This window comes from Dysidea avara, chromosome 11, assembly GCF_963678975.1.
Source record: "Dysidea avara chromosome 11, odDysAvar1.4, whole genome shotgun sequence".
In the NCBI taxonomy this organism is placed as follows: Eukaryota; Metazoa; Porifera; class Demospongiae; order Dictyoceratida; family Dysideidae; genus Dysidea; species Dysidea avara.
The window spans coordinates 22,103,747-22,115,775 of NC_089282.1; the positions used below are offsets into that span (position 1 = coordinate 22,103,747).

General features: G+C 39.4%; 1 protein-coding gene across 2 annotated transcripts; it reads left to right on the forward strand.

Moving 5' to 3' along the window:
• The first annotated feature begins 6 nt into the window (after window positions 1-6).
• LOC136238771 (tyrosine-protein phosphatase non-receptor type 11-like) lies at window positions 7-11,071 on the forward strand. 2 transcript variants are annotated; one of them, XM_066029362.1, is made up of 15 exons: window positions 7-172; window positions 302-421; window positions 475-669; window positions 724-846; window positions 2,437-2,593; window positions 4,163-4,373; window positions 6,082-6,161; window positions 7,720-7,866; window positions 8,429-8,789; window positions 8,955-9,031; window positions 9,351-9,398; window positions 9,451-9,537; window positions 10,134-10,389; window positions 10,445-10,593; window positions 10,643-11,071. In XM_066029362.1, the coding sequence occupies exons 1-15, from the start codon at window positions 147-149 to the stop codon at window positions 10,880-10,882; spliced, it is 2,277 nt and encodes a 758-aa protein (XP_065885434.1). In that variant the 5' UTR covers window positions 7-146; the 3' UTR covers window positions 10,883-11,071. The 2 variants fall into 2 exon arrangements, with proteins under 2 accessions (XP_065885434.1, XP_065885433.1); XM_066029361.1 differs by having other exon boundaries at window positions 119-421.
• Window positions 11,072-12,029: the final 958 nt, after the last annotated feature.

The following is a 12,029-nucleotide window of genomic DNA, read 5'->3' on the forward strand; positions in this document are numbered from 1 at the left end:
CCCATAACCACAAGTGAATTCATTTCACTGTTGTAGGGTATCTTTTGTTTGATTTTGCAATATTCTTTGGCACTGTTGCGGAAGTTGTTATTGTTTAAAAAGCTCGTCTCAGAAGTACAGTGAAATCGTTGCTTTGAGGACAACGGATGGAGTACGATTTGGCCTCGCGCAGGTAATCTCACAGAACGACAGTGTTCGCTTAGCTAGTGCCAAGTGTTGAAATTTCGTGCAGTGTTGGTTACACCTGGGGGGTTGGTTCTTACATGCCCAGTTTAGAAGATGCCGCTTTACAAATTCGCAGGTGGTTTCATCCCTTAATTACCGGGGTGGAAGCTGAAAAGCTGCTCAAAGCGGTTGGCGAAGATGGAAGCTTCTTGTGCCGTCGCAGCCAGGACAGTACAAACTATACAATCTCAATACTGTGAGTATTGTTTAATAGTTTATAGCACAATGTACATTATCTTCTCACTGCAGGCGAGATGACGAAGTCGTACATCTCAGAATGCAGACAGTGGGCGGCTATTATAGCCTGTTTGGAGATGAACAGTTTATTTCGCCTTATGAGGTAGTTGAGTACTGCCTAGAGAACCCTGGTGTTCTTAAAGAAAAGAGCGGAGGTGTTATTGAGCTAAAACAACCAGTGTTAAATCATGATACAATCAACAACAGGTACTCCAGGCCCATCAATCTATGGGCACCCATGTCAGTGATCTTTTTACACAGGTGGTACCATGGTAACCTGTCTGCGAGAGATGCAGAAACACTGCTATTCGACAAGGGCCAACATGGAAGCTACTTAGTCAGGTCATCCTACCACACCCCAGGAGATTATGTGTTGTCTGTAAGGTATGGACAGTCTGTAGTATGTCATATCCCCATGTATGTTAATTTTCTATATCCTTGATTACTAAATGTTGAAACTGTGTCATAGTGTGTTAATCTTGTCATAGCCCATTTAATAACCATCATTGTTTACATAATGGAAGATTTATAAGTGTTATGCTTGCCCTGTGCAGAGAATCACTGTAAGAACATGTGCATCATTCTAAGTGTCCCTGTTTTATATTGTTAGTATGTGTTATCAATGGGTGCCATGTTTTTAGAAAGTGTTTCAATTGGTGGGGGTACCTACAAGCTAAAGCAACAACCTTTTCATGACATACCCTACCAGTGCTGTGCTGGCTCAACAATAGAAGGATATTTCAAGTGGCTTCTTTATGAATGCACTAAAGCTGTCTACACCCAAAGAATTGACAGGAATTTTGTGGCCACTTTAGAGGGTAATGGTATTTTTAGGTCTTTCTAGAGGGGATTCATTTGTGCCACCCAAGACTTTTAGGCTTCCCATATAAAAGCTTGGTACATTGCTTGAATGCCAGTGTATTAATTCTTAATGTGAGTAATTGGAGTTAATTGGCAAATTATGAATTAAATGTTGTGGTATATAATAGCCACTTGTGTTGATTTGTCCTCCAAAAAAGTATTAGAATTCTTCACCTTAAGAATTCTTTACCTTAATCCTTGTGTACTGTGGGTGTATCTTGAAGTTATCATCACAAGCTGTAAGGCTACAGCCTATTGTAGAGGTCTTAGTTTGAATAGTAATATTTTGTACACAGTTAACTTTCTATATGTGTTGTTGTACACAGTGAAAGTTCATTAATAGGTGCCACCTTTGATACCAAGAAATGTGGTCTTTAACCGTCACAACCATATGGCGGATCGATCTAACAACTTGTGCACTGAGTATAATTTCGACTTTGCTACAGCTTGTTTGTGTGTTCAATAATGCAGTGCGTTTACCCTGAAATCCTCACGCCCACAAGGTACTGGGATAAACAGATCCTTTGTGGATTATTGCGCAAAAGCATAATCACGGAAAACCGTGAAAAAAGACTAGTTTGTTAGTTGTTTGAGTTGTTAATCCTGTTTATCATTAAGAAAGAATGAATGGGGAGACCTGATGTGAATAGTTCTGTGAAGTAACGTATTAGAAGTAGTATTATACACTCTCAGCTAGTTTGATAGGGATAGGATCGTGTTTACAGCTGATTTTACCGTTTTTTGAATTTATTGCATAATAACAATCTTGTAGTTTACGCTGTGTTAACAATCGAATTCCTTAGTTCATAGGAAACGTTTTGATTTATAGTTACTAACTGAATATCCGTTCAGGTTGGCTAATAAAGCTCCATTTTCAGTCCATGGTATGCTCTGCTGGAAAACCTGATGGTTAGAGGGTTAATGAGGGATACCTTGAAGTCTTGGGACCTACACGGTCACTACAGTATTTTGAGGTGGTCTATATTAATGGGGTCATGAGCTATGTTTGGGACCTATATACTTGACATGGTCACTATAATGAGGTGGTCTTCTCATTGAGGTAGCCACACTCAGTGAGGTTACAATGTATCTACTTATCTTGTGTGTTGTTAGGCTAAAGGAGAGGGTTACTCATGTAAGGATTCATGGAAAAGGAAAGAAATTTGATGTTGGTGGTGGCAGGCTCTTTGACAGTATTGAAGATCTCATAGAGTACTATAAGAAATGTTTGTTGATGGATGACAGGGGAACAGCAATCTATCTCTACCAGGTACATTAGTGTTTTGGGATTGCTGTTTTGGAGGGAATATTTTTGTAGACTCTAAATGTAATAATTATTGGGGCAAGTTTGAGCAAGCCCAACACTAGGAAGCCATGCATGGACAAAAGTTAGGACCATATACTCTTTGCCAGTGCTTGTTATTGTTGCAGATTGCATTGGGTAGTCTATTAACCAATCAAATGTGAAGAATTGCATTCATTTCTCATTCTCACTGGTTTTTTTCATGTGACACCATAGCTAGAATTTGATGACCATGGATGGACAATTCATGATAAGTTGTTGTCAAGTTCTAATTTTTTTCAGAAAGGGATATAGTAAAAGGACATATGTTCTTCCTTTTTGTAAATACATTACCAAATGAGCAATATCCATGCCATATGCAGCCAATAGCCCTTAAAAAAAACCTAAATCTTTCTTCCTAGCTCATAAACACCTGGCACCACGTGACCACCTTAGGTGTGTGATAGTGCACAGCACCTTCAGCAGGGTCAGTGACACTTGTGAGTCATTGAACAAGCTAGTTGTGTAACTGCTGAATCACCACATTGTCTAATTCTATTAGTTATTCTCACTTGATAGAGTTGTTGTCTTCTTAAGGATGTAGGATGGGCTAGTAATTTATGATACCAACTGGTTCATTGATCACACAATTACGATGCTTCATTTTGTTGTGTTAAATGACATCATACATACATTCAGATTTTCTGCTGACATCATTGTTGTCAAATTGTCCATCATATCCCATCATTATTGTCATATCATGATGTCACTGCCCACATCAAAATTACAAAGAACCTTATCACAGTACATTGTTATCACAGTATACCTCATTTTTGTGGTCATGTCAAATAGGTTCCAGTACTTAATGTTAATTTGTCCTCTAAAATTACTGCCCTGTTGATTTCAGTAAAAGCCGCGCATCCATCGTCACACTGTCTCTACACACATATATTAAAATTCTTTATATAGATTGAGAATGAGTTTGTTGGAGTATGAATGTTATATAATATAGGTTTTGCCTTATTTGTACTTTACCAATAATAGAATATTATAATGTAGTAAATTTTTAATTATAATGTAATTTTTGTAATGATTTGTTGTGAAATATGTGTAAATATTTACTAGTGCAATGAATATGTTGGCTCTGGTTTGTCCAAGCTGTGATGCTATTAACACCTGTCTGTTACACAGTGTTTGTACAAGTCATGAAGAGTTCAACCTCTCCCCTTCTAAATATTGTGAATTATTGTTGTGTCTGCATTTTTTTTTATGGAAATGTGTCTTTGTTTTTGGTTAGTGTTTTTTTAAACCAGGCGGGTGCCCACAGCTGGCTGGAGGCTTTACTGAAATTGTTTTCTGAAATATGTGTGAAGTTATATACATGGTTGATTAACTGCCTGTTTAGCTAGAATGGGATACTATTAACTGCATGGGCGCCTGGTTTTTAGAAGTAACATAACATCAACTTGTTACTCCTTTTATCCTTACTGTTTACCACTCTTGCTCTTTTATAATTTATTAGTATCTTGTTGTTAGTCAGTGTTTACCTCTCTCTAGCCTTGCCATTGTACAACATTTATGGCATCCAGCATAAATGAACGAGTTTCTGAACTGAAGAGAGTTAGCTGGTCATTCACCAAGTCAGGGTTCTGTGAGGAGTTTGATCGGTTACAACAGATGGAGTATGTCCACCTGCACACCTACAGCAGGATGGAGGGGGCGAGATATGAGAACATGAGCAAGAACAGATTTAGAAATGTCATTCCATGTAAGTGAAAGTAAAATAATCAATTTTAGCCTGCAACGTGTATGCATGTACATACACGCGCACACACACACACACGCGCGCACACACACACACAAATGCGCATGCACACACATAGCATGCTGTGGTTTTTGTCCTCCATTAGAGGTCAAATAATAGGGTAGTTGTTGGGACCTTCATTCTCTATAGGACATCCTGTCCTTCTAGTCCCTGTGGACTAATTGATTGCTGACATGAATAAGAGCCATAAGAGGTATTGTCCCTTACCCGACAACAGTGTAACTAAGCTTCACTGGTTTTGAGGAAGTTTTGACATGGCTGATGCACATGATGAATACTCTTTGGGGAAGACTTGGGTCTTTGTTGTGCCAATAGTGTTCCTATTAAACCTTCACAAGTGGTTGGAAGAACAAACTATCTAGTCCCTGTGGACTGATTTGATTGCTGACATGAATGTGAGCCATAAGAGGTATTGGCCCTTACCTGACAACAGTGTAACTAAGCTTCACTGGTTTGGAGGAAGTTTTGACATGGCTGATGCACATGATGAATATTCTTTGGGGAAAGACTGGAGTCTTTGTTGTGCCAATAGTGTTCCTATTAAACCTTCACAAGTGGTTAGAAGAACAAACTGCAGTAGTTCTCCCCCATTTAATGTTTGCGCTGGAGGTTTAGCATATGGTAGCCCACTTGTACTTTTGACTGTTTAAAATAAAGAAATTCTGTGAGTGAAAAAGATAGAGTTGGTGTGATGGTAACCCTACTCGGTCAGTCCTGACCTCTGGAAGGAATGTACTTATCAGATACAATATAAACTATGGTAGCATTTAGTATCCCTCCATCTGCCCCCCCATTAGTTTATAAGTTTGGTGTGGTGAAGTCCTTTTCTGTACAAGTCGTAATGTATGCTTAACCAACTTAATGGGGTACTTTTTTCTTGTATTCTCAAATTAATACCTTGTTTTATTGGATTTATATGGTGCCACACCTCATGTGTGCACAACATACATTGTACAGTATATATGACCCAGTCAGACAAAACCAGTCAATTCAGTGAAGTCGTAGCTTTTCCAGATATCCAAGTTTGATAGTGTGTAACTTCCCTAAAGAAGAATTATGAACCATTGCCTACATAGTCCTTGATACTTAGGTAGCTAAGGTCCAAAGTACATAACTAACCAGGACTGTTTGACAATAGAGACACTACTGGTTAGTACCAAGTTGTCCTTATTACACAGGTATCACGTTTTGCGGTGTAGCCTTTTCATTTCAACATAGGCACTATATTGGAGTGGACTTAAGTTAGTAATCAGGTTTTGAAGTACACTTTGGGACCTACTTGATGTTGCCACTCATAAAGAGGTGGTCTTATTAAGAGATGGCCACTATGTGAGGTTTCACTTTTCTGTTAATGCTAGGCCACTTTGTGTGGCTGCTGTTTACATGATGTAGTGGTCCATAGTGTGGGCTCTCAGTCACTTCAGAATGTGGTTATTGCATCACTACAACTCCTTCATGTGTCAGTAGACTATGTGGTTGACTAAATACTGTAGAGTTCAAAAAATAATTTGAGTGACTGTTTTAAAAATTGTCGAGCCATTAAGCACTAGCACAGTAAATGTGACTGCCACCCAAAGTCTCTAGTTTGTGTAAACTGTACTGAAAGTGGCACCCTTGAATACAGGTACTGACTGATGTGTTGTTATTGCAGATGATTATACTCGTGTAATCTTGGAGCGTGAGTATGATTCTGCTGTTGGATCAGATTATATTAATGCCAGTTATATTAAGGTGTGTGTAGTATATGCTGTGGCATTGTCTGTGTGTGCGTGCGTGCGTGTGTGTGTGTGTGTGTGTGTGTGTGTGTGACATTATTATATAAACTTGTTGGGTTTAAGTATGGATAATGGATTACATTTTTACCAAATTTGGTGATGTCTGGGTCTGCTAGAATGCACACCTTACAATCATTAGCAATGTCATGTACTAGAAGGTATTCCTGGAAGGAATGAACCCATGTGGTTGATAGTGTTTATAATGGCTCTAGATCACATCCAGTTGAAGGAAGGCTACGTCATCACTACATGCACTACACACACTTCACTACAGGTACAGTGTACATGAACAGCTTCTTTACATTCTTTGCTGCATCCCAACCCTACATGGAGGCATACATGTACTCAACCAAGGAACGCTGTCTGACCTACCTTATTATTTAGGGGGACCTCCCTGAAGGATGAATAAGCCATGGTCCGGTAGCAATAACATCTTGTCCTTCTTCCCCTTTCCTCTATCAGAAATTTTAGTGTAAACCATGTTGCTGGCTGTTACAAGAGAACTACATGGTCAGGAGCACTGCACATCACCAACAAGTGGTAGGCCCAAGACAAGGAGGTTGGCATACTGTATGTGCTGGTGTGTTCTTACTAGCATATAAAGGATACCAGCAGGTATAAACCAGTGTACACTGTTGTGGATAGTATTCCCTGTAGTGTTTACAATTCTCCAATAGAAACAGTACACTGGTTGCTAGGAGATAGTACGTCCCACTTGGAACTAATTTCCTGAGGTCAGGTCTTACTTGACAATGTTTGGCTTTTGTGCAATTGTCAGTGCACACACACAAAGCAAAAACGTATAATTTTCAGTTGCTATTTATCAGTGGAACTAGGATAACTGTGTTTTAGGACTACTGTAGTTATCTACATGTTGTACCAGGTTTCCAGGGTGAAGTGGTGGGGCCAATGCAAAGCAAGCAAAGCAAAATATAAGCAGAACAAAGCCTATGGCAGCCATGCGAAACACAGCTATTTCCCAGCACTGGAATGCCTGTGCACTATTCTAGCATTAGTCTTATGCAGGCAAATCCTCCTGGGGCAGGACTACTAGCCCACAGGTCTCACCAAGATAGGTCACGGAACCCAAAGTTCCACAATGACCTCAACACCACTAAGCGAGACAAGGATAGTTGTTGCTTCCCCAGTAAACACTTGGTACCCATTGATGTTACAGCTGGGTGGGCTGCTTCCCCAGGTCACCAAGTCCCCAATATACAGCTGGGTAGACTGGAGCAATTTGAGTAAACTTTTTTGTTCAAGCAAACAACAACACCAAATTGGCATAACCCAGCATCAAACTGGAACCTTTCAGTTACCAGGCCAATACTCTAGCCACTTGGCTGTGCTGCCTATGGACCAACACAAACACTGCCATCATTTGTTTCACAAAGAGATTTTACCTATCAGTTTACATTAACTATTCACCCACGAACACTTTCTTCCAAATGTTATTTTAGTGGTATGTGTAACCAGTCATGTTTACCAATGTCTTTCTGTCTTTAATTCTCCAGGGAGAGGCACCCAGTGATACATCATCCAGAGACTACATAGCCACACAAGGCTGTCTGCAGGATACTGTCATTGACTTCTGGAGAATGGTGTACCAGGTGAAATGTCGTATCATCGTCATGGTGACCAACGAAGTGGAACATGGCAGGGTAATTAATATGTTGTTAGTGATGTAGTGGTTTAGTGGTTTCTGTAGATATAATATATAGTGTATTCTAATTTTAGCAGAATCTAATTTTAGCAGTGACTAATGAAATATGTATTACAGAAGGTACAATATTTACTTAAAATTATTTGTGGTCCCATGAAACCTGTTAATGTTGACACTTCCATTACCACAATTTAGACACTCTGAAGATATCCCTTAGTGCATAAACTGACCCTAGAAAGTCAGGTAATGAGGACATTATTGGTTGGTCCCAACTCACACAATATGTGGAAACTGGACACTAAATAATATGGACACCAGATTAGGTCTCAAAATTGTCTGTTAATGCATAAATGGACACTTTCATAGGTTTGCACAAAAAATATTACTTTGACACCTTGCTGTGGTATTGAGAGGTTAAGTCCCAAATGCGTAGTTGTAGTATACTTCATGATCATATTTCACCAGTCTCATGGTTGGCCGTATTAATGAGGTTTCACTAATTCACTTAACTGATGTTTTTACGCACAATTTTACAGCTGTAACATGGTTTTATTTTACAGATCAAATGTGCTCGATACTGGCCTAACAGTGGAGAGGTTCAGGAATATGGACATTTAATAGTACAGTGTGTCACCGAAGACCATAGCCGGCCACACTACATTCTGAGAGAATTCTTTGTCAAAAGCTCAAAAGATCCACGACAGAAACCTCGTCGAATACATCACTATCACTTTACTGGCTGGCCTGATCACAGTGTCCCGGAGGACCCATCATCCGTACTTAGTTTTCTCCAGGATATTCATAGCCAGAAGAAGGACACCAGCTCAACTAGTCCGATGGTTGTACATTGCTGTAATGGCTTGGGAAGAACTGGTGCCTTAGTTGTTATTGATATCATCCTGAACGTGCTGCGATTGAGAGGTGAGGAAAGAGTTAGTGTAGATTATATAGGCAGCACAGCAGTACCACAGGGACCATGTGCAGTGTTATGCCTGTCAATAGTTTTATCCTCAGTACAATGTGCTCAGTGCTTGTACTAAATCTTACAAACATACAATAGGTTTAATGCTACATGCTCTACTACAGGTCTTCATCATGAGATTGACATTTGGAAGAGTGTTCAGTCAGTACGTACACAACGTCCGGGGATCATCCAGACTGAGGTGGGTGACCACACAGAACACTGGTGATTTTAGAGTAGACAATGTCAGCCAAATCTAACACTAGTAAAAGTTGTTATTGAAACCCACATAAAGAATGTTGTTAAAAATGTGGTGCTTTAGCCAGTAACTTTAGCGCTTATATGCTGATCTGATTTAACTCTAAAAAAAAACACCTTTAGCCATTCCATTAGCAACAAAAAATGGCTTGCATCATAGTGCTGTGTAACTTGAACACAGAGATGTCTTGTTGTAGATAGTATCCCAGGATTTAGACACTTATGATCTACCTTGTGTTTACCTTTTCTTCCCCATTCTCCAGACTCAGTACAAGTTTGTTTACATGACTATAATGGAGTACGTCAACAAGGTCAGTACCTCATCCAGTATGGTGTAGTGTGTGATGTGTCTTCTTCTTGTAGCGTACATCGGCATCCAGACCAGTTAGTTCTGTGTGTGTCAGTGAGGCTAGTGGAGGTAGCCATGATGGAGTAGTGTGTCATAATGAGGTAGGTAGTGTGTAGTGGTGTGTGTCATTGTGATGGGTAGTGTACTAGCGTGTTCTGCCTTTATGATAGAACAGATCTGAAATTCATTTGTTTGCTGTGTCTGATTTTTATGTGACTGCTCTATTAGAGTATCTCGCTCTTTTGCAGTACTTGGTATATAGTTACAGAGCAGCACTAAAAAAGACTAGTTAGTCATGTTTTTGATACTTTATATAATTGAAAACCTACAGTAGTAAAGGCAGCAATCCACACTCCAGTAAATGCTTGGAATTTGGCTAATAGAGCAAAATATTCTAAAAAAAATTACATGCATAATTTTTACGAAGCAAATTACAAATAACTGCCATCACAAAGATAGCCAGGTTGTGTCCATTAACAGAACACAACCTGGCTATCTCACAAGCTGTTATCATTTATATATTTTGGTTCCATAGGTGGAACCACTTTTCACTTCTATAAAGTAATATAGTGACTCAATTTTCAGGTCCAATATCCAGTAGTTTTTTATTAGGTATATTTGATTACCATTTTACTGACTGCTCTATTAGGTAGTTTTGTTACTTGATAAAAAATACAGTATCCATCTCATTCCACAGGTGTTACCATTAATTGCTGTAAATGGACAATTGGGTGACCCCAGTGTGACCAACCTTAGCTGGGGAAGACCCCAAAAGACAATGCTCTACCTCATGACATGTCCTGTACATGGCGGCAAGGGACACTGGCCAAGCAATAAAAAGAAATGTACTTGTGAGACATCAGTATATCTGGCAAAAGGAAACACTGTCAGAGTATACAAAGATGGCGACATAGTTAAAATGGATCTTACAGGCTCAATAAATGATCCACATTGTAAGTATCAATGCAGGCTTTGTGCTGTTCAGTCTAAGACTGATGGTATTCACAGGTTTGTTTAACTATTACACTTCGTTTGTGATGGAGCCTGGCTCTGAGGTGACGTACGAAGTGTATGCATTAGAAAGTACTGGTCCTCGTTGTGAGGGCTACTACCTTCAATGGAACATTTCTACTTCACCTTACAGCGCTTCATTTGAGGTAAAATAAAGCCAACTATGTTCTGTTTTTATTCTGTATCATTTTATAGAAAGGAATTTCTGGAGAACCATCCAGTTCACCGGAGATTTGCTGGAAAAGAACATTTATTGGTTCAACCAAAGACAAGTCTGACCACAAAATGGGCACAGTGTTACAGACATGGTCCCCAGACCACAGCAGCCCACCGCTCTATCTTGCATTCACTTCAGACGGCGGTCAACCCTACTTGACGGAGAACCCAGACAAGGCCACCAGACTGGGAACTATCATGTATAATGATGTCAGCTAATATGTGTATTGTTAATGTGTGTGTGTACTGTACATATTATGTGATAACTATGCCATTAAGTGTGATTTTTATTCACTATAATGAATTCTTTTTAATTGTACCACCTTATCAGTGCAGTTGTATTCAGTTTTATCATGGTGTATAAGTGTAATGTTGTCATTGTGCAAAGAAAGTAATATTATACTGTTAGTAATTATGTGGGTAGGCCTGCATCATGCTACGCTACCATATTAGGTGGGTACTTCCGCGTGCACTAATTAATTAAAATGCACTTACGATACATATGTACCCTGATAAGTGATGCAGCGTGATAGAGGCTATTCTTATAGCATAGATGTTTTCCTTTGTTGCTTTAGCACTGTAGAGATGAGCCAGTAATTATTCTTAGCAGGTAGCTAGGTGGCACCACCAGGCTAGTCTGACTCGGCCGTCCCTTTGCAAACAGGAAAGAGTGGTCTTCATTATGAAATTGACATTTGGAAGAGTGTCCAGTCAGTACATACACAACGTCCAGGGATTATCCAGACTGAGGTGGGTGACCACACAGAACACTGGTGATTTTAGAGTGGACAATGTCAACCAAATCTAACACTAGTAAAAGTTGTTATATAAATGTGGTGCTTTAGCCAGTAAGTTTAGCACTTATAATTATGCTGGTCTGCTTTAACTCAAAATAAACAACCTTCAGCCATTCAATCAGTAACAAAAAAAAAATTGCTTGCAGTGTAACTTGAACACATGAGATGTCTTGTAGACAGCATCCCAGGATTTAGACACTTATGATCTACCTTGAGTTTACCTTTTCTTTTCCAGACTCAGTACAAGTTTGTTTACATGACTATAATGGAGTATGTCAACAAGGTCAGTACCTCACCCAGTATGTAACAGAGACGGAGAACCCAGACAAAGTACTATCATGTATAATGATGTCAGCTAAGGTGTGTATTGTACATATTATGTGATAACTATGCCATAAGTGTGACTATAATGTACTCTTTTTAATCATACCAGTGGAGTTTATCATGGTGTGTAAATGTAAAAATGTTACTAGGTCAACTGGATTTTTCTAGAAAATAAATTCAGGGGGGGGGGGGGCAATCCGAGTTTTTCAGAAATTGAGGGGGGCAGAACTTAAATTAGGCTAAAT